This window comes from Triticum aestivum, chromosome 6A (genome assembly GCF_018294505.1).
Source record: "Triticum aestivum cultivar Chinese Spring chromosome 6A, IWGSC CS RefSeq v2.1, whole genome shotgun sequence".
Taxonomy (NCBI): Eukaryota; Viridiplantae; Streptophyta; class Magnoliopsida; order Poales; family Poaceae; genus Triticum; species Triticum aestivum.
The window spans coordinates 60,989,600-61,012,887 of record NC_057809.1 but is presented as its reverse complement, the minus strand read 5'-3'; the positions used below and the strand labels follow the sequence as shown (position 1 = coordinate 61,012,887).

Below are 23,288 nucleotides of genomic sequence, written 5' to 3'. Positions count from 1 at the left end.
TGTACGCCGGCCACAGCAAACTTTAACAGTAGCTACAACATGCTCTGTCGCAAGGGTTTGATCTCTATAGCTTCCTAACTTCAACCTGTCCTCTGAAGGTCCTATCCGACGCCCCTAAGCTTCAACCTCATCTTCATGTACACCAGCCACCGCAATGCTCTGCCACAAGGGTTTGATCTCTATAGCTTCCAGAGGAAGTGCCTCTGCGTTGCCACCATTTGGCATAGACTCTTCCGTACAACACGCTTTTGTTTCAAGGGAAAAATGAATGAATAATTAAAAGAAAAGATGAATATTGGCTTCAGCCAGTGGTTGAAAACGTCCGTAATCCAGCAGTTCTCTGACTGAAAGAGAACCAAGAAAAACAAAGCCAGTATCAGACATTACAAATATTCAGCCAGAAACAAAGTACAATACTAAATCCAATGGAAAGGTCTGAGCCCACATTAGTGCAAACATTAGGAGAATTCTTTTCTTTAGAACTTGGATAACAGGTACAAAAATGCATATTCTGACAACATATTCTGATCTCTCATTCAAGCAAACGAAAACCAAGCACAGATGCTGTCACGGCATGGAGTTGGCAGCTACCCAAACAACACATGAATCACAGGACTTGGGCGGCGGTGTTCAGCTTCTCGGCTACCGCGATCTGAGTCCGTGTGATGCTTGACAGGTATACCAGCGCAAGATTGTCCTGCAACAGTAAGGAAATATGACCAACGGTTAGCCGTGCGAGAAACCAAGATAGCCATTTATCAGCACAGGAAAAACTAGTTACCTGAATCTTGTCATTGAAGAGCCTGTCAAAAGATGCTGGAGACAGCTTTGGCATGGAGGAGACGGTGTCAGCAATGAACCTGCCTATCTTGTTGTCCGGTGCCACACGAGCTTCCTACAAATGATTCAACAAACTTTCTTAAGAACCTACGGTCAAGATACAAAGTACATGAACGCCAAGTGGCAGGACAATTTCTTACCACAACATCATCAACATATTTATAGATCTCGTCAATAAGAGCATATAACTTTTGCATTGAAGACTCCATTCCTTCCAAATCGTTGGGGAGCTTCTCCACCATAGTAGATTTCAGCATTTCAACTGTGTCAACAGCAACAGCAACATGTAAAAAAATGTTTTCCTTGTACAACAGATATTATTTCTGAAGATGCCAGAATATCAATTACAGAATACTTTCAATAAGCATTCCAAATACTAATGTACAAAACTAATGCAAATGAAAAAATTGAATTATTTTCTTCCAAGAACAAAGAATCCTTCCACTAAAATTGCCAGTCACCACTATTTTTACACAAAAACAGAAGAGTTCAGCAGCATAAGCTATTTTCAAATTTACTGGCAGACAAGTTATTGACCTCATCAGGTTTTTGTTGCTCATAGATGCTTACAATACCTCATTTAGTTCAGTGCAATATATTCATCATTCTAAACAATTTATTCTATGTTATTACTACAGAAAAAAGGTTCTGAAAAGTAAGCTACCAGATCAACAGAGTAGATTTACATATAGTACATAATGGAACCATTCTAAACGTGAAACTTACATCCAACTTTCTCTGCATCAAGCATCTTCAAGTCCAGAGGAATTTCTTGAAATTGTGCGGCAAGGTGCCTATCTCCAAGAGACAGGTTGGATGAGACATAGGCTTTGATGGAAGCCTCCCCCATGGTGAAGCCAGTGTCAACAGTAAGATGAATAGGGCTCTGTACTTCTCTTGAATAAAATTCGTGGATAAGCGTACTACCCCCTGAAACACCAAAGCCAGTGGAGAACCTGCATGCAGATAATATGATATCACCATGCGAGCAAGGTGGGGTATTTGTTTGATTCAATAGCTACTTTCTTTTGTATGAATATAAATCTCTCCTCTTGCAAAATTAAAGCCTAGTGACCTCGCTGGATGTTCTTTTGCTGCTACCCTTAATCATTGGTTAGAGCGACTCTGTCAACAGCACTAGACAGAACATGATTCAATGACAACACCACCAAACATAACATTCCATATGACTGGACAAATATCCAACGAGGTGTCTATGCAAACACAAATACATGGGCTGTCATATGTACAAGCTCAAGTCAATTTGTGTTATCAAAAGAAAAACTCAAGTCAATCTGTCAACAAGAACAATATCAATCGGACATAAGAACTAAGCGCTTCCATCCATTGCCAAAATTACAGTGACAGGTGCTATCAAACAAACTCATAAAGTTAAGAATAGTTGTACAATTTTGTCATTTGATATGTCTCACAAGTTCCATCTACTCAAGACCCAATAACTGTCTATGCGCACATGGACACAGAACCAATGTCAGCCTGTGTAAAATATGCACCAACCAATCATAATGTTGCACTAGCATATAAGACGGTATTAAGGCAACAGAAGAACATTATGAAGAAATACATACCATCCCACAAGCACTTCCTTGGGGTTCACCTTCTGGTGCGACGCGTACATGTTGTGGTGGTACTCAATGTCGAGAGCAACCTGTTCACACACGCACACATCACCAATAAACGTCAGAACCGCAGGCTCAACTAACAAACCCTAGATCTCTGGCTAGAGTTCGGCAGAGGCTACAGTAAAAATCGCATCGCTGAGAGCTTTTAGCCCAGCTTCGGGCTGGGGGGTACGGGGTGGGGGAGGTAACCTGGTCGGCGGACTCGCTGTGGGGGACGACGTAGGCGTTGCGGACGTGGACGGTGCCGTCGGGGAGGACGGAGCCGAGGAGGGTGCCGATGACGCGCTCCGCCTGGTCGGGCCGGCGCACGAAGCTGTCGCAGATGGTGAAGACGACGACGGCCTCCACCCGCGCGGACGAGGAGGAGGACGAGGACGACGGGAAGAGGAGCGCGGGGCCCGCACCGCAGGCGGAGGTCTCCGGCGCCGCCATGGAGCTCGGTGAGGGCAGCGAGGCGAGGGGGGAGGAGCGGCGGCGCGCGGCGGTAGAGGAGGGGGACGAGGGAGGAAGGATGGGGGAAAAGGCTCGCACTCGTTTAGTCAGCTAGGGTTTCGTTTGTCTTTGAGATTCGGAATTTCAGATGGAGGGGGTGCTTTGCTTGTTCGAGAACGTAGCGGGTGTGCTACCCGGTTCTTCTCTGAGAGAATTCCTTATTCGGCCCTTTCTTAAAATTTGGTTCTCTTTTTGCTCAAAAAACTTCCTTTTTTTTCTGACACTTAAATTTCATTTTGTTCCCTACGTGACACTTTCATCCAGTTTTCCATCCGACGGTGTTAACTATGATGTACAAAGACAATTTTGCCCCTGGTGGTAATATATGTCACCAAGAAAGGGAAGAAAAGGAGCGTGAATATGAATGTATGAAAGTGTTGCGCGTTGGAGATTCCACGTTCAAATATTCATATGCACCAGCGCCCGACCGGTCGCGTTGCACAGCTCGATCCGCGAGAGCGCGACACTTGGTTGCTCACGCACGAGTACGCACAAAGCTAGCACAAGAACCATGCAAACTAGCAACTTGATTGATTTTGCCTGAACAGTGAACGCACGTCTTAGCCGGCACCTCACATGCGCACGCGAACCAGTAAAAGCTAGCGCTTAATCGATCGGATCAATTCGATTTTGGCGAAATACTCTCGTGGTTATCCTACTGATTCATGTATATACATGGTAGTGAGGAGACATTTTTTTTGGAACGATTCGATGGAGACATTTTACTCGATGGAGGCGTGAGCTTGTGCAGCAAATTGAGGCGCGAACACAGCTCAGAGACATCACCCGTTGAGGTTAAACTATCACCCGCAAGATTAATCTACACAAATTTATACACTACAGTCTATAGTAGAGGCTGAATGGGTAGTTATTATTCCACTCATCATATTATTATTAGTCCATGTTCAAAAAAAAGAAAAAAATGTTCAAAAAAATATTATTATTAGTCCTTTGCATTTTTTTAATGATTAGTCATATAGTACTATTTTTTTTATTTATCCAACCACGACAAAATATATCACATTACCTCTTTGTTTGCATGTGAATAATCTGGTCATATACTACACTAGGGGTAAAAATGTCTTTTCGTGTCAGACTTAACACCGTTACTAGTCAAATCTAACGGAAGTGTCACATAGGGAACAAAATGAAATTTAAGTGTCAAAAAGGGAAGGAAAATGTTTTTTGGGCCAAAAAGGGAAGCAAATTTTAAGAAAAGACCAAATAAGGAATTCTCTCTTCTTCTCTGGCCTTGTACTTGTACTGTTGTAGTGCCTCCGGTTCTTTTCAACCTACAAAAAGATCTACCATGAAAAAAAAACATGTATCTATCATGATATAAAATGTCAGACTTATATTCGCTTTATAGGTTTAGAACAACCAAGCAGGAGGATACGTCAACTGGTTCAATCAAGTATGACTAATTGTACCGGATATTCTTTAGTCTTGCAATGTTTATTTTTGCGCAAAAAATTTCGATCTTTTTATCTCAAAGTTCAAAAAAAAACGCTAGCCGTTAATTATGTGTTTGACCACCTACTTGCGCTTTTCTAGCTTAGCCACAAATAGCGCAATTAGGCGTTAGTATTGTAGCATGAAGAAAAAAACTATACGAGGTGGCCTAGCCCGTTAAACCACATGTCCATCTTCCTATTCTCATACTAAAGCTCCTATGTGTGCACAGTCGACAAAAAAATCTAGATTTCCTCCTCACGCCGCATATCCTCTCTCTCTCTCTCTCTCTCTCTCTCTTGGTGCATGATGTCGCTCTTTCCCTCTTGCTCTGCCCCTTGCTACACAGATGGGAACCAGTAAGTGTTGAGGCATATCTTTCTCGATGTGGTTTTGGTGATTGATGACAACGTGTTTGCGGACTAATCGTGTGCTTTGAGCATTTCAGAGATTCATCCTTGGCACGAGACGATTTCTTCCCTTCGGAGTGTCATTCAAGACGGTGTAGCTCTTTCATTTCTCTTTCGGTGGTCTAGTTGCGTAGAGGGCACCGTACTATCAAGAGGGGGTCCGCTGTGGTATTGTTTGGGTGGAATCAACACGTACACTTCCGCTTCTCTCCCTCCGAACCCTTCCGCTTCGATGGAGAGATCTTTTCTCTACTTGTGTGTCTTGTCTGGGTCCCAGCGGTAGTACCGTGCTACACAGCGGTAGTACCGCTGAGGGGTCACAAGCGGCAGTACTGCTCCGCAGCGGTAGTACCGCCGGTGACTCCGCAGCTGTACTACCGCTGGCTTGCCAGGTTCCTACCGTCTCGACTCGAGGGCTCTTTTTCTCGTGTCGGGTTTTGCGGCACTGGTTGCGGCAGTAGAGGCGGTAGTACCGCTTCTCAGCGGCAGTGTCGTGGTTCTAAGCCTGACAGTAGAGTGAGGGGTAGGTATGGAGAGGCAAGGTCCTAGCTATGGAGAGGTTGTAAGCACAAAGGATGTACGAGTTCAGGCCCTTCTCGGAAGAAGCAACAGCCCTACGTCTCGGAGCCCGGAGGCGGTCGAGTGGATTATGAATGTATGAATTACAAGATGCCGAACCCCTCTGCCTGTGGAGGAGGGTGGCTTATATAGAGTGCGCCAGGACCCTAGCCAGCCCACGCAGGAGGGGGTTTAAGGTGAGTTAAGTCTGGGGCGTTACTGGTAACGCCCCACATAAAGTGCCTTTACTATCATAAAGTCTACTTGATTACAGGCCGTTGCAGTGCAGAGTGCCTCTTGACCTCCTGGTGGTCGAGTGAGTCTTCGTGGTCGAGTCCTTCAGGCCAGTCGAGTGAATCCTCGTTGGTCGACTGGAAGGCGGCCTCTTCTAAGGATGTCCTAGGGTAAGTCACTTGGATCAGGTCCATGGTCCTACCCTAGGTACACAACCCCATCATTAGCCCCCGAATGGATCGAGGCTTCGAGTGAAGAAGGAGTTGATGTCGTTTCCGATTAACCTTTGCGCTCCGGTTGTGCGCTGTTCTGGACCAAAGAATCCCTTTGTCGACAGGAAACAAATTGTCTTCAGTCAACTTGATCCATTCTGTTTTTGCGTCGAGTGATCTTTCAGGCTTCGACGATCTCCGAGCGACGGATCGCCGGAAACACCGCGCCTGACAGACTGATTTGTTGCTCGCGGATTCCGCGGGATGCGAAATTTTGGGGCGCGCGCGAAGCGGGGCGGACCGCGGCGTTCGGATGGGACGGGGCATGGACGCCTCGATCTCCGCGCCGCCTTTTTCGCCACGTATCCCGCCTGCACAACTGTTCCAGATATGATTAGATCGCCCGGGCCCGCCTGTCATCCACTCGGAAGGGACCTTATAAATGTGCCCGGCGAGGATTTCTGTGCTGCGCCTTAGCATTCTTCCTCTCTCTCTGCTTCCTTCCTCCCTGCTCAGCGTGCTCGCTCTCGTCCCCGCACCATTTCCCTTTGCGCATCTCGCCGGCGATCATGGCCAAGGAGAAGACGGCGGCGCTGGAGCGCGCAAAGAAGGCGTCGGCATCGGAGAAGGCGAAAGGAAGATCCACCAGCCGCGGAGGGTCCTCGTCCAGATCCCGCCTGCCGAAGGGCTGGGTCCAAGGAGACTGGATCCAGTCGACCATCACGGAGAATGACCTCCTCGACATGGCCAACGAGGGCTTGATCCCCCACGGAGCTGCGAGGCTTCCGGGGAAGGAGTGGCAGCCCCAGCCAGAAGAGGGTGAGTGTGTGCTTTTGGCCACCCATGTTGATCGCGGGTTTTCCTTGCCACCGAGTGTTTTCTTTCGTGGCTTTTTGAACTTCTTCGGAGCGCAGCTCCACCACTTTACCCCAAACTCCATTGCCTATCTTGCCGCGTTCGTGTCCATGTGTGAGGGTTTCTTGGGCTGTCGACCGCACTGGGGTTTGTTCAAACATATATTCACGTGTCGATCTCAGACCGTGAAGAAGGCGAGCCCAGGTGATGAGAAAACCCGAGTCGTCCAAATGTGCGGAGCCCTGGGGATTCAGTTGAGGAATAAGAGCACCTTCCCGCCCATGACCTTTCTCGAGTCCGTCAGAGGCTGGCAGTCGACTTGGTTCTACTGCCAGGTCCAGTCGACGCCAGGGCAGTCGAGTGGACTCCCTCCGTTCACCATGGACCGAGTGAGCAAGCCTTCCCCTCTGAAGCTGATTCCAGAGGAGAAAGCTGACGTGAAGATGTTGATGGAGCGCGTGGTGCAGTTGGTTCGGGAGGGAGTGACGGGCATGGACCTCCTGGAGGTTTTCCTTAGGCGTCGCATCCAACCTCTCCAGTTCCGGAGCCACTGCATGTGGTTGTACTGTGGGACCGAAGACGAGACTAGAGTCCATCCAGAAGCAGTCGACGATGTCACTCTGGAAAGATGGATGGTAGCCGTCACCGGAAACAAGGACAACCCACGCGGAGCCAGAAGGATTCCTCCACTCGACCACAACAGTGATCCAGATAAGGTACACTTGCCCTGCTCTCCACTACATTCTTGTCGCATTCATCTCTGTTTACTCTGCCGACTGGTCGACTGATCATTGTCTTGATGTCTGCTAGGCCCTCACCGAGCTGTACTCGATGCCCAATGGGGCACAAACTCCGACTGAGGAGGGTGAGGCGAGTGGGGGCGAGAGCCAGGACGAGGAGGAATGGGACTCGGACGTTGCAGGGGACGACGACGACGATGATGATGACGACGGCGATGATGATGACGCCGAAGACGAGGAGGAAGAGGAGGAGGTCGTGCCACCGCGCTCGGAAAGGCGGTCGAAGCTCGTCCACGACCCTTCGACTGAACGTGGCAAGGGGGTTGCGACGCAGTCGACCAAGCGCCCTAGGACCACTTCTCCAGCGCCGACTGAAAAGGCGCCGAAGCAGCCTAGGGGGGCTCCGCCAAAGCCGACCAAGCTCCTGCCGAAGATGAAGGTGTCCATCCCCACCATATCAGGGTAATTGTGTTGCTCATATTTTCTTATTCTGTGCGAACTTTATCTCTGGTCGACGCTGAAGTTAGTCGACTGATCCTTTGGAGTTGCAGTGCTGCTACTTCTGAGACCTCGGCCCGGGCTGATGACCACGAGATGGAGGATGCAGCAACTTCGAATCCAGGTACTGTGTTCTTAACACCGTTCTTAGTCGACTGACTTGCGATCTCTGATCCTGATCCTTCTCCGCAGCTCCACCCAACACTATTATCAATCTCCCTGACGACGACGAGGATGAAGAACCACTGACACGCAGGAGGAGTCGGAAAGAGTCCGCCAGTAAGGTACCTCAGGATGTGACGGCGCCTGAGATTCTGACTGTGGAGGAAGGGAACACCACTCGACACACGGTGTCCTTCGCAAATCCACTGACGAGTGCTCAGCAGCCCTCCCTCTTTACGACGCACCACGTCCCAGAGGACCAAGCTGGCGCAGCGAAGGAGGCAATACGCCAGGCGGGACTCATGATGGAGCAGCTGAAGACCATCCGGGACGCGAGCCAGGCAGCTTATGACGCCAGTTCTGCCCTCCAAAGCAATGTCCAGGTCAGTCGACCGCTGTTTGTTCTGTTGGATATGCTACCAAAAACTTTTCTTTTCCGGAATTTATATTAGTCACCCACTGGGTGTGTCGAATAAACTCCGTGTTAGCGGGGGCACGCTGAGTGCACCCGCTGGGTGTAGTCCCCAAGGCTAAGGTCGACTGCTGGCAGTCGGCCTTAGGCTTTATGATGTCAATCTTTCTGTCAGTCGACTGGTCGACTGGATTTCACAAACCGGTGGGGGCACGCTGAGTGCACCCACTGGGTGTAGTCCCCAAGGCTAAGGTCGACTGCTGGCAGTCGGCCTTAGGCTTTATGATGTCAATCTTTCTGTCAGTCGACTGGTCGACTGGATTTCACAAACCGGTGGGGGCACGCTGAGTGCACCCACTGGGTGTAGTCCCCGAGACTGTGGTCGACTGCTTGCAGTTGATCACAGTCTTAGAGAATGCATCTCTCTTTTTTTTTGAGGTCGACTGGTCGACTTTGTCTTCAACAGGATTAGTGGGGGCACGCTGAGTGCACCCACTGGGTGTAGTCCCCGAGACTACGGTCAAATGCTTGTATTTGGCTGTAGTCTTAGAAACGTGTGTTTTTCCCTTTTTCACTCGGAAGTGAATTATATTTGACATTTAGTCGATTGGTTCTTCGCAGAACTCCTGTGATCTTGTGGCTCGCTACTCAGAGCTGGAACAAAAACATACTCAAGTCGAGCTGAGCTTGAAGCTGGTTCAGGAGAAGCTGACAAAGGCAAAGGAGGAGACCGAAGGTATGTTTGGTGAGACCCTGACGACTGCTTTTCCCCTTGCTTGTTTCAAAATCTGATCTTGCTGTAACTTGCAGGTAAGGTAAGGGAGGCCCAGCAGAAGAAAGACCTTGAGCTAGCTGAGAAGATCAAGCTTGCTGACGAGAAGTTAGCTTCAGTCACCAAGCTCGAACAAGACAATACCAATCTGAAAGCTGCTCTTGGGATTGCCAACAAGGAGGTCAGTCGACTGAGAACTGACAAAACTGCCCTGGCCGACCAAGTCAGCAAATTGACTGAGAAGAAAACTGAACTGGAGGCCTTCCTGAGTGGCCTTGCCAAGAAGTTGTTCCTTATGCTTGAAGGTAGACCTCCATGTTTGGCAAATATTTCCAATTGTGGCTTTTTCCATTCGACTATCTCCTTGACTTAGTGATCACCCTTGCAGAATTTTGTCAAAACTTTGAAGAAGGAACCAGCCGACTGGAGCCAAACCTCGACCCCGTCAATTCTCCGGTGAACGACGAAGTTGCCATGGATGTTTTCCGACTGGAGTCTCGTGTTGCAGCTGTCGTGGACTATCTCGCAAGGCTGAAGGCCGCCACATCTCGCATCGACTCGACGCTCTGGCCTGAGGAGACGCTTCAGAATGACCTTGAGTCGTTGATGGCCCGCTTGAACACGATCCCTAGTCGAGTGCAGGAGTGGAAGAAGTCCTCGGCTCGGTGTGGTGCAGATGTCGCTCTGTGTCTGGCCCGAGTCCACTGCAAAGATGCGCGAGAAGAGAAGCTGGCGGCCCTTCGGGTGGCCAATACCAAGAAGCACGACTTCAGGTCCTTTATGGAGACTTTCCTTGCAGCTGCTACTCGGATCGCCGACGGAATTGACCTTGATGAATTTGTTGCACCTTCCAGCCCTCCATAGGAGGGGTAAAAAACTTCTTCTGGCTCGACGCTTTAAATTTGCCTCGGTATGCCGAGTGAAATTGTAACCGACAAACCTTAACGGGCTTGACGCCTGAGCACTTTCGGTTCCTTTAGATGTCGATTCAAACTTGGATTTGTTGCTTGAATACGATTGCCTTCGGCTCAAAATGTCTTTTGCAGGTTCAAAGCAAGGCGCCTTTTCTGCAATCGACCTATTCTTTAGTCCACTTAGGCGAGCACTGGGCTGCAGCTAAGCCTCCGAGTGAGAGGGTTGCTCTTCACTCGGTAGGATTTTATAACTTAGGCGAGCGCTTGGACTGCAGCTAAGCCCCCGAGTGAGAAGGTTGCTCTTCACTCGGTAGGATTTTTTGTAACTTAGGCGAGCACTTGGCTGCAGGTAAGCCCCCGAGTGAGAGGGTTGCTCTTCACTCGGTAGGATTTTCACAACTTAGGCGAGTGCTTGGACTGCAGCTAAGCCCCCGAGTGAGAGGGTTGCTCTTCACTCGGTAGGATTTTTATAACTTAGGCGAGCACGAGGCTGCAGCTAAGCCTCCGAGTGGAAGGCTGGCTTACCACTCGGTAGGATTTTTATAACTTAGGTGAGCACGAGGCTGCAGCTAAGCCTCCGAGTGGAAGGCTGGTTTACCACTCGGTAGGATTTTTATAACTTAGGCGAGCACATCGCTGCAGCTAAGCCCCCGAGTGAGAGGGTTGCTCTTCACTCGGTAGGATTTTGATAAACTTAGGCGAGCGCATGGCTGCAGCTAAGCCTCCGAGTGGAAGGCTGGCTTACCACTCGGTAGGATTTTTATAACTTAGGCGAGCACATGGCTGCAGCTAAGCCCCCGAGTGAGAGGGTTGCTCTTCACTCGGTAGGATTTTGATAAACTTAGGCGAGTGCTTGCACTGCAGCTAAGCCTCCGAGTGGAAGGCTGGCTTACCACTCGGTAGGATTTTGATAAACTTAGGCGAGTCCTTGGACTGCAGCTAAGCCCACGAGTGAAAGTCTGGCTTACCACTCGGTGGGATTTTGATAACTTAGGCGAAACGGATTCGCAGCTAAGCCTCCGAGTGAGAGTCTGGCTCACCACTCGGTAGGATTTTTACAAACTTAGGCGAAACGGATTCGCGGCTAAGTCACCCACTGAGGGGGAGTTTTTATGTGGACAAAAATAAAAAGTGACAGAAATTATGGAGGGACTATGACACTATTATTTTGAGGTCCATGAACTACAAAAGTACTTTATTGTAACTCATCCGAGTGATAAAACTTAAGTGTAGAATGGGCGGAGTAGCTCCGCGTTCCAAGCTCGGGGCTCGTCGATATTATGCTCGACGTTGTAAAGACGGTACGCCCCGTTGTGGAGGACCTTGGTGACGATGAAGGGGCCTTCCCAAGAAGGAGCAAGCTTGTGTGGTTTGTGCTGATCCACTCGGAGAACCAAATCCCCTTCCTGGAAGGCTCGACCTCTCACATTTCTGGCGTGGAAACGGCGCAAATCTTGTTGGTAGATGGTCGACCGGATCAGAGCCATCTCCCTTTCTTCTTCTAAAAGGTCGATGTGCTTGAAATCAATGCACATTCGGAGCGACTTGTCCTTCTTAGGAACCATGACGACATTAGCGAGCCACTCGGAGTGGTATATCTCTCGGATAAATCCTGCCGCCAACAGTCGAGCCACTTCTTCACCGATGGCCTTTCTCTTCTGGACGGCGGACCGCCGAAGATGCTCTTTGACTGGTTTTGCAGACGAGTCGACTCTTAGGTGATGCTCAGCCAGTCCCCTGGGAACACCTGGCATGTCAGCGGGCTTCCATGCAAAAATGTCCCAGTTCTCACGGAGGAACTGGATGAGCGCTTCTTCCTATTTTGGGTCGAGTGTTGTGGAGATGCGGGTCGGAGCTGCTTCGGGGTCGGTCGGGTGAATGTGAACAGGCTTCGTCTCACCGGACGACTGGAATGCAGACTCTGTGGCGGGCTTCTTGGATCGCAGCAAGTCACTCGGATCTGCGTTTTGCTTGTATTCTTCGAACTCGACCGCTGTCACTTGGGAATCGGCAATCTTGGAGCCCTTCTGAAAGCACTCCTCTGCCTTTTTCCTATCACCGGTGACAGTGATCACACCTTTGGGACCGGGCATCTTCAATTTGAGGTACACGTAACATGGTCGAGCCATGAACCGTGCATAGGATGGTCTCCCCAAAATGGCATGATATGCACTTTGAAAATCCACGACCTCAAACGTCAACTTTTCTTTGCGAAAATGCTTCGAATCACCAAACACTACGTCCAAAGCTATCTGGCTGAGTGACTCGGCCTTCTTCCCTGGTATAACTCCATGGAAGCTCATGTTACTAGTGCTCAGTCGGGACATCGGAATGCCCATACCTTTCAATGTGTCTGCATATAATAAGTTCAGCCCACTTCCACCATCCATCAGCACCTTAGTCAGTCGAGTGCCTTCGACAACTGGATCGACCACCAAAGCTTGCCTCCCGGGGGTGGCGATATGAGTCGGGTGATCAGATTGGTCGAATGTGATGGGTGTTTGAGACCACTTTAGATAATTTGCCTTTGCTGGGGCAACCATGTTCACCTCTCGGTTAATCACTTTCAGTCGACTTCTGCTTTCCACATCTGCAAAGATCATCAGAGTGGAGTTGATATGCGGATATCCTCCCTCACTGTCCTCTTTGTCTTCGGCCTTGTCCGACTCCTTCTCCTTGTCCTTAGACTGTTTTCCCTGAAACTGCTGGATCAGGAGTCGACATTGGCGAGTGGTGTGCTTTGGGTAAATGATATTCCCCTCTTCATCTTTCTTCGTGTGAATGTGACACGGCATATCCATCACGTCGTTCCCTTCTTTATCCTTTACCTTCTTAGGGTTCCAGGATCCTTTTGGTTTCCCCTTAAACTTTCCTTGAGTCACGGCCAGAGCCTCTCCAGGAGCTGCCGGTTCAGCCTTCCGCTTCTATTTCCGACTGGTGTTTCCTTTTTCCGACTGACTCGGCTTGTGCTTGCCGCTCCGGAGTCGGTCTTCTTCTTCGCCGTTGGCGTACTTGGTAGCAATCTCCATCATCCGACTCAAGGTCATGTCACCGGTTCGACCAAATTTCAAACTCAGTTCTCTGTTCTTCACGCCGTCTTTGAAGGCGCATACTGCCTGATGGTCAGAGACATTTTCCACAGTGTGGTGCAAAGTGATCCACCTCTGAATATACTCTCTGAGAGTCTCATTAGTTTTCTGCACGCAGACTTGCAACTCTGTCAATCCCGCTGGTCGCTTGCAAGTCCCTTCAAACGTTCTGACGAACACTCGGGACAGATCTTCCCAAGTGTAAATGCTGCTAGGAGGTAATTGAGTCAACCATGCCCTGGCAGAACCTTCCAACATGAGGGGCAAATGCTTCATGGCCACCTCGTCGTTCCCACCACCGATCTGAACTGCCACTCGGTAGTCTTCAAGCCAAGTTTCAGGCTTAGACTCACCAGTGAACTTGCTGACTCATGTTGCCAACCTGAAATTGGGGGGGGATAACTGCGGCTCTGATAGCTCTGCTGAAACATTCAGGACCAGAAACATGTACTCGACTGCTCGTGGGTACATCTCTGTCGAGTGCGCCTCGATGGGCTCTGTTCCGGTCGACCAACCCTTGCACGATAATGGATCGCGCGTCGAAGCCTGGCTCTCTGGGGTCAACTGGAACCCTACGCCCTGTACTGTACTGACGCCTATCATCTGGCTGCCGAGGAGCGTAAGACCCACCCCTCGGAGGGGAATAGGGCACTCGACGCCTATCATCTCGGTCGAGTCTGTCGCCATATTGATCTCGCCGATTCTCACGCCCTTCGCGCCGCGGAGGCGATCTGGGGCTGTGAGCCGACTGAACCGTATTCACAGTGACAGATCGACTGTGAATTCTGTTGCGCGACTGAGACACGGCTGAATTCTGATCTCCTGCTGCCCGGAGCAGATCCCTGATCTGCAGCAAACCTCTGCCAGCTTCCGACTGCGAAGGCTGAATGGACTCTGCTATACGGGTCGCAGCTGCTAAATTCTGAATTGGGGTTCGATATACCTGAGTCGGCGGGAAGAGTTGACGTCGACTGGTGTCGGGAACTTGTTGCCGTGCGCGCTCGTCGAGTGCTCGCTGAAGGTTCTCCAGTCGAGTGCGCTCGGCCAAATTGGCCAGACGCGCCTCCTCCAAGGCACGAGCCTCGGGGGTTTCTCCTGCGATGGGAATACGCAGGGGATCCTCGTTCCTGCGGCGAAGCTCTTCTCTATGCAGAGAGTCGAGTGGCTCGGGCTGGTACTCTTTGTAGGCTCGTGCAGGGTCGCCGTCGTCACCTGCTCCACCACCACGGGCGAAGCCAGGAGGGCTGTGGGGCCCGTCGACCATCAAGATTTCCGCCGCTGGATCACTGCTTCCGCACTCGGATGCAGTCTCTCCGGAGCCAGTCGACTGATCGAACAAGCCGTAGAGAGATTCGTTGGGCTCGATTGCCGCAACTTGTGTAGTGGCCGATTGGCGAGCCACCGCGTGACTCACCCATCGCTGAAGCCTCGACCGGCCTGAGCGCTTGCGCTGGCGGGAGACCGGGAGGGTGGACGATGGAGGAGCCGACCGATACTGGGTCGACAGTTGCCGCAGCAGAACGCCGCGGACACATGCGCGAAAATGCGTCGCACCGCGGACGGGGAGCGCGTCTACGTCGAGTGGAGCCTCCTGGAGCCATGCGGAGTCGTTGGCGATGTAGGTGAGAGTGCCGAGACGGATCTCTTGACCCTTGACCAAAACTCCAGCAGACACCATGATGAGAGTACTCGGAAGAATCGCAACTTCTCCACAAAATCGCTAAAACACCTGCCCCACGGTGGGCGCCAACTGTCGTGGTTCTAAGCCTGACAGTAGAGTGGGGTAGGTATGGAGAGGCAAGGTCCTAGCTATGGAGAGGTTGTAAGCACAAAGGATGTACGAGTTCAGGCCCTTCTCGGAAGAAGCAACAGCCCTACGTCTCGGAGCCCGGAGGCGGTCGAGTGGATTATGAATGTATGAATTACAAGGTGCCGAACCCCTCTGCCTGTGGAGGAGGGTGGCTTATATAGAGTGCGCCAGGACCCTAGCCAGCCCACGCAGGAGGGGGTTTAAGGTGAGTTAAGTCTGGGGCGTTACTGGTAACGCCCCACATAAAGTGCCTTTACTATCATAAAGTCTACTTGATTACAGGCCGTTGCAGTGCAGAGTGCCTCTTGACCTCCTGGTGGTCGAGTGAGTCTTCGTGGTCGAGTCCTTCAGGCCAGTCGAGTGAATCCTCGTTGGTCGACTGGAAGGCGGCCTCTTCTAAGGATGTCCTAGGGTAAGTCACTTGGATCAGGTCCATGGTCCTACCCTAGGTACACAACCCCATCAGGCAGTACCGCCCCTACCACTGCGGTAGTACCGCTCTGGGTCCAGGTCCCTGCTTCTCTCCTTTGCGTGGCAGTACCGCTAGGTGGAACGGCAGTACCGCTGGATCAGTGGAAGTACCGCCCACCCAAGTGGTACTACCGCCCTCTACGGGGCTGTTTAGTGGGGCAACGGTTGGATTGTTGCCCCCACTATAAAAGGGGGTCCCCTTCTTCCCCGTTGACCTACCTCTTTCCCCCCAAGCTCCATTAATGCTCCAAGCTCCATTTTCGCCCGATCTATCTCTCTAGCCAATCAAACTTGTTGATTTGCTCGGGAGTGGTTGAGAAGGCCCCGATCTACACTTCCACCAAGAGTTTTTGATTCCCCCACCTATCCCTAGCGGATCTTGTTACTCTTGGGTGTTTGAGCACCCTAGACGGTTGAGGTCACCACGGAGCCATAGTCCATTGTGGTGAAGCTTCATGGTATTGTTGGGAGCCTCCGATTAAGTTGTGGAGATTGCCCCAACCTTGTTTGTAAAGGTCCGGTCGCCGCCTTCAAGGGCACCAATAGTGTAATCACGGCATCTCGCATTGTGTGAGGGCGTGAGGAGAATACGGTGGCCCTAGTGGCTTCTTGGGGAGCATTGTGCCTCCACACCGCTCTAACGGAGACGTACTTCCCCTCAAAAGGAAGGAACTTCGGTAACACATCCTCGTCTTCACCGGATCCACTCTTGGTTATTTCTTACCTTCACTTGTGCAATCTCTTTAGTGTTACTTCTCTTGCTTGCTTGTTTGTTTGTTGTTAGTGCATCATATAGGTTGCTCACCTAGTTGCACATCTAGACAACCTATTTTGATGCAAAGTTTAATTTGGTAAAGAAAAGTTAAAAATTGTTGGTTTCCTATTCACCCCCCCCCCCCAGTCAACCATATCGATCCTTTCAATTGGTATCAGAGCCTTGTCTCTTTATTAAGGACTTTACCGTCTGAAGAGTATGGTTGATACCGTAGACAGTGTGGAGGAACACTCCGGTGTGAATCCGATCTCGTCTACGGGCGATGGGGAAACCTCGGTCTCTCATGAGGAGTTCAATGTGGCCTTGGAGACATTGAAAACCTCCATGATGGCCGAGGTTGAAAGCATGTTTACTAAATTCCTTGAAGGGCTTAAACTATCCACCGCACCGTTGAAAGTGGGTGTCGGTGTCAAAACCGGCGGATCTCGGGTAGGGGGTCCTGAACTGTGCATCTAGGCCGGATGGTAACAGGAGGCAGGGGACACGATGTTTTACCCAGGTTCGGGCCCTCTTGATGGAGGTAAAACCCTACGTCCTGCTTGATTAATATTGATGATATGGGTAGTACAAGAGTAGATCTACCACGAGATCAGAGAGGCTAAACCCTAGAAGCTAGCCTATGGTATGATTGTATGTTGTGATTGTCGTCCTACGGACTAAAACCCTTTGGTTTATATAGACACCGGAGAGGGTTAGGGTTACACAAGGTCAGTTACAAAGGAGGAGATATCCATATCCGTATTGCCTAGCTTGCCTTCCACGCCAAGTAGAGTCCCATCCGGACACGAGATGAAGTCTTCAATCTTGTATCTTCATAGTCTAACGGTCCAGCTAACGGATATAGTCCGGCTGTCCGGAGACCCCCTAATCCAGGACTCCCTCAGTAGCCCCTGAACCAGGCTTCAATGACGATGAGTCCGGCGCGCAGTATTGTCTTCGGCATTGCAAGGCGGGTTCCTTCTCCGAATACATCACAGAAGAATTTGAATACGAGGACAGTGTCTGACCCTGCAAAATAAGTTCCACATTCCACCGTAGAGAGAATAATATTTTCGTAGATCTAATTTGCTGGCTTGTTTTGGTAGCATGACGTTATGTCATGGCCCGGTGATTATTCGAACCGTTCCCTTTAACCAGCCCCGCACATAACGCGAGGCAGTTTTTCGACACGTCTTGTCAAAGCAGAGATCGTGCCCCCTTATTATGGGATTCTCATCAATACGGGCGTGGGTAACCCAACTGCGCCATCAATTACGGTGCTTAGGGGATAAGCGAGTTTTACCAGGCAAGTGGGAACGCTCAGTTTCGTCCGCCCATATAGAGGGATAAGGATTCACCTTCCTATCCACGCCTTCTTCCTCCTTTGCTCATCTGTTTTCGCACATTCGAGCTCTAGCGCCCAAGTCCACACTTCCCACCTCAACCTTCTCCAACCATGTCCGGAGCGGGAGGCAGGTGGATGGTCTCCTCCGTCATGGCGGGAGACATCAAGAAACTGAGGAGAGCCGGATACCTGCCCGACGACATCACGCACCGGCTCCCAGATGAGGGGCAGCTCATCCCCACCCCCAGGCCCCATGAGAGGGTAGTATTCCTCACCCATTTCCTCCGCGGACTGGGATTCCCTCTCCATCCATTCGTCCGGGGGCTCATGCTCTATTACGGCCTGGATTTCCATGATCTGGCCCCAAACTTCATCCTCAACATCTCGGCGTTTATCGTCGTGTGCGAGGCCTTTCTCTGCATCAAGCCCCACTTCGGCTTATGGTTGAAGACCTTCAACGTCAAGCCGAAGGTTGTGGGCGGCCGTCAGGCAGAGTGCGGAGGCGCCATGGTGGGCAAGATGCCCAACGTTACATGGCTCGAGGGCTTCTTTGTGGAAACCATAAAGGGGTTCGGGGTGGTTCTACATCACCGAGCCGCATGACCCTGCATGGGCAGCGGCCCCCGAGTTCCGATCTGGCATCCCCATGCGGCTCACCTCCTGGAAAGAGAAGGGCCTGTCCTGGGGTAGTTCGGAAGAGCTGACCGGACTCCAAACATGTATTCAAACCATGGTGAACAAGAAGCTCAAACTCGTCAATGTAGTCCAGGTCATGCTCGTCTGCCGGATCCTCCCGTGTCAACAACGGGCCTTCAACTTGTGGGAGTTCGACCTGGCCCAGCACCAAACTCTGAACAGGCTCTTCGATACAACACACGAGGATGCCTGGAAGGTGCTTTTCAAGGGCACCGAGGTCCTCCCACCCATTACTGAGGATCGCGGATTCAGCGCGAAGCGCCAAGCCAGTGCGGTAAGCTGCTGTACCTCTTACAGGATACTTGGTTTTCATGGTTTGACTCTATGCGGGATCTAAGCTCCTGTACCTTTGACAGGACTGGCGGAAAATGGCCGGACAGATCGACTACCCGGCTCCCTTGCCCGAAGGCCCAGCAAACGCTCTCCTGACGGAGATGCTGACTCCGGCTCCTTACAAGGTGCCAGAGAAGACCAGGAAGGCCAAGGGAACCCGAAAGAGTTCCCGGCGCCAGGTGTTATCGGACTCATCGTCCGATAACTCTGCGGCACACTCCTCCCCCGAAGACGAGGAGGAAGAAGAAGATGCTCCCCCTCCAGGCGGGGGAGACAAGAAAAGGAAGGCTGCGCTAACTGGGGGGGCAAAGGGTCCAAGAAGGGAAGGACTCTCCTTCCGGACAGCTCAACTGCCGCCGATGAAGACGAAGACGAGTGGTTGCCCAGGGCCAAGCCCCTAGGGAGATCGTAAGTATTCGGATACCAGAGTAACTCGTAGCATTCCTTTGTCGCACTGCTTTCCCTAACACCGAACATGATTATGCAGGCCGCCGCGAACCAGCATCGATGTATCATCGGACGGTTCCCTGGGCTCGTCGGACATGGATAGCGATCCAGTCCCGACCGCCACCTCCCCTCATCCTGCCGACGACGCCGAGGTGCTATCTCAAGAGGCACCGGGTCGAGGGGAGACAGTCCTGGAGGCGCCTCAAGGCGACCTTCCGGACTCCGGGAGCTGCGGGGACGGGGCCCCCGAGAGCTCCGAGTTTGGCCCTCAGCCGAACACCGTGCCGGACCCTCTAGCGGTTCCGGGCTCGAGGGGCAAGACGCCTGTGCCGGTGACCTCTGTCCATCCAGAGGCACCGGACAATCTGCTGATAGCGCTTCGCAGCGCTTCCATCAACGAGGAGCACCACACTACCATGAGTGCAGTGATCCAAAAGGTTCAGTCCGCCAAGAGCGGATTGACTGAAGCCTGTGCCAGCCTTCTAACAGGCTTTGAGGTAAGTGTTTTAAAATGTAGTAGAAATATTACCGCATAGACAGTAGCCCCTAATGCTTTGTTCGGTGTTCACAAAGAAAAGCCGAGCAGAGGATCAAATAATATCGCATCAGTCTAATATAAATATGTCAATATGCATATGCAGGCTTCGCTACTGGCGTCCGCCGCACTGACTGCGGAGGTCGCCATACTGAAGCAGGACCTCGAGGGGTCCAGGAAAGAGCTCGGCCTTGCCAAGAGGCAGCTCGAGGAGAATAAGGGTAAGTAATACCCTGTCTATAGATATGTATATATAAAAGAGGACGCGATTGCAAAATGACAGGATCATCGTATATTTGCCAGGGGCCACGACCGAGGTGGCGACCCTGAAGCAAGCGCTAACCAAGGCCAAAGATAAAGCAGCCAAGGAGCGCACCGAGTGGGAAAAACAAGAGGCTCGGGTGGGCGAGGTGCAGCAAGAGCTCCAGGCTCTCGTGACGAAGCACGAGGCGTTGGAGCTTGACTCGAAGACACGAGAGTCTAAGCTTTCCGCGGCCCTCGAGGGCACAAAAAGTGCCAAGGCCGAAGCCCAAAAGGCCCTCCAGGAGATCGACGCAATGAAGAAGATAGCAGCGGGTAAGGCATTCTATATGCAGAGCAATCATGCAAAAGTAAATTACCGATTACTTACCCGAATTCGGAGCTCTCCAGGAGCATTTGCAGATTTGCCCCGTAGCATGTCGGATGCCGCGCAGTTTCACCAGGCCGAGGAGGGGAGCTCAACGGAGAAGTTGTTCTGGTCTCAGTATACTGGGACCGAACACCCGATGCCTCTGAGCAACCAGCTAAAGCAGTTGGTCGAGTTGCACAAGGCGGCCGAACAGGCCATGAAGGGCCTTATAGTCCGGCTATGGCCTGGCGACGCCCTTCCGAACAGCTACTTCGGCCTGGTGAGGCGGCTTGTGGATGCCTTCCCACGGCTGGAGGTCGTCAAGCGGTCCGTCTGCATCGAAGGTGCACGCCGGGCTTTCGCCCGTGTGAAGGTGCAGTGGGCCAAGCTAGACGCCGTGAAGCTGATCAAGGAAGGGCCGCCGCAGGGCAAGGAGCATCGCACCCCCAAAATTTATTATGAGGGTGTCCTGAAGGGTGCCCGTCTTGTGGCGGACGAATGTTCAAAGGATGTAATATTTGAGTAAACTTGCTCGTGTGATCCTGTATGATGAAAACTTGTTTCATATGTGCTATGCAACGCTTGTGTGAATTTAAAATATTACCTTTTGTTTGGCCGTTTATCCAATCTGAGAGATGGCTAGACCTCGGCTTCTACCCCCATGCCATGAGTGTTGGGGTGTTCGGGATAAACCTGAGCACTCTTGTTCCCATATTTGGGTCCTTCGAGGGAGGTGCTCAGCACAACGAACAAGGCAACCAGACTAATAATGCTTTATCACTCTCACTTAGCCATAGATTCTGTAATTTTAAATTTCGTCGAAGCCCCTGGTATTCTGAAGACCGAATTCGGGGCGTGATACACGCCTGTAAGCCGGACAGGGCCGGCCCCTCGCCCTAAGCGGCATAAGTCTTTAGAGACTCGAAAAACCTCGCCGAACAGCGACCAGTCTCTCGCCGTATCATGACAGTCAGTTTTAGCTTTCTCTACTGAGGTGCTAAGCCCGACAGAACCGGGACACAATCGCAGTAGTTCTCCTAGCGCTACCTTAGCCGATAGAGCGGAACGTAAGGTACCAAAACATAGGAGCCGGGCAAACCCAACATTTGACCAAAGACATGATTCAGAGGTGATGCATATAATGCTATAAGTTCGGGGTGCCGCACTTGTGGAAGTGTTCGGACTTTTCACACCATATTGTGGGGTACGTAAGCCCCTGGTGTATTGGCCGTACCAAAGTGTACGGTTGCAAGGCGTCGTTAATGAACACACACATATATATAACAAGAATGCAGTAATAGTCGTGATGTTATGCATTGTTTATTCAAAAAGGTGCGTTAAAGCAGAATGATACAGATAGTGCGATAAGCAAAGAGTAGGACTATGTCCCTTCCAAGGGCAAGCTGACGAATGATATTAAATTGAATATTTCGCTCGTTACTGTAATCAACCTGGGAATTCCGTGGTATGACGTAGCTGTCTGCCTCCTTGGTTGCTGCATCATGTGTTCGGCAATAGTGCTGCCGAACAGTGTTTCCAGAGATTAAGGTCCTAAAAAAAAGAAAAATAACCAAACGGGAAGCTCCTAGTGCGGTTTAAGCCGCGTCTTGGGGCGTGCCGCAGTTGTGCCCCCCTTCCCACCTATGCCCATGGTATTTTTAATGCGTAATTATGTACGCGTGGCACAAGTTTCGCCGTTGGGCTGGGATTGGGGTGGCCGCCGTATTGCTACGCGAGCCCAGATCGCGCCAGGCGGTCTATTTGCCGATTGCCCCGAGCGCGCTTGAAGGTGTCCGGGCTTTGAAGCGCCGAACTGGTTGATTGCCTTGAGAGGCTGCTTTGCACTTCTGCTGCAAGGGTCGTGGTGTGCTCCTCTGTTCGGAGGGAGCGCTCTGTGTTTCTATTGACTGTAATAACTCCGCAAGGTCCTGGCATCTTGAGCTTGAGGTATGCATAATGTGGTACCGCATTGAATCTAGCGAATGCGGTTCGCCCGAGCAGCGCGTGATAACCACTGTGGAACGGGACTATATCGAAGATTAACTCTTTGCTTCGGAAATTATCCGGGGATCCGAAGACCACTTCCAGTGTAACTGAGCCTGTGCAATGGGACTCCACACCTGGAATGACGCCTTTAAAGGTCGTTTTTGTGGGTTTGATCCTTGAGGGGTCTATACCCATTTTGCGCGCTGTGTCCTGATAAAGCAGGTTCAGGCTGCTGCCGTCATCCATAAGGACTCGAGTGAGTTGGAATCCGTCAATGATTGGGTCTAGGACCAGTGCGGCAAATCTGCCATGACAGATACTAGTGGGATGGTCCCTGCAATCGAAGGTGATCGGACAGGAGGACCACGGGTTGAACTTTGGGGCGACTGGCTCCAACGCATATACATCCCTGAGCGCACGCCTCTGCTCCCTCTTGGGGATGTGGGTCGCGTATATCATGTTCACCGTCCGTACTTGCGGGGGAAACCTCTTCTGCCCTCCGGTGTGCGGCTGCCGGGGCTCCTCCTCGTCATCGCTATGTGGCCCCTTGTCCTTGTTTTCGGCAATTAACTTGCCGGCCTACTTGAACACCCAATAATCCCTGTTGGTGTGATTGGCTGGCTTGTCTGGGGTGCCGTGTATTTGACACGAGCGATCGAGTATACGGTCCAAGCTGAACGGACCCGCCGTACTTTGTTTGAATGGCTTTTTCCGCTGACTGGGTTTAGAGCCTTTGAATCGGGCATTGACTGCCGTATCCTCAGTATTTGCGCTGTTAATGTGGCGCTTATGTTTGTTGCGACGTGACCTGTTATTGCCGTCCTTGGTATCTGAGGTACCATGGTTCTTTGATATGTTATTACTACGAGCCATCCAGCTGTCTTCTCCCGCACAAAAGCGGGTCATGAGCATCGTGAGAGCTGCCATAGATTTCTGCTTTTCCTGACCAAGATGCTGGGCTAGCCACTCGTCTTAGATGTTGTGTTTGAAAGCCGCTAAGGCCTCCGCATCCAGACAG

General features: G+C 51.2%; 1 protein-coding gene across 1 annotated transcript; it reads right to left on the bottom strand.

The window, feature by feature from the left end:
- Positions 1–392: 392 nt before the first annotated feature.
- LOC123132023 (eukaryotic translation initiation factor 3 subunit F) lies at positions 393–3,032 on the bottom strand. The gene is made up of 6 exons (XM_044551772.1): positions 2,673–3,032; positions 2,430–2,509; positions 1,567–1,796; positions 981–1,102; positions 782–895; positions 393–697 (listed from the first exon to the last, which is right to left on the bottom strand). The coding sequence occupies exons 1-6, from the start codon at positions 2,913–2,915 to the stop codon at positions 608–610; spliced, it is 879 nt and encodes a 292-aa protein (XP_044407707.1). The 5' UTR covers positions 2,916–3,032; the 3' UTR covers positions 393–607.
- Positions 3,033–23,288: the final 20,256 nt, after the last annotated feature.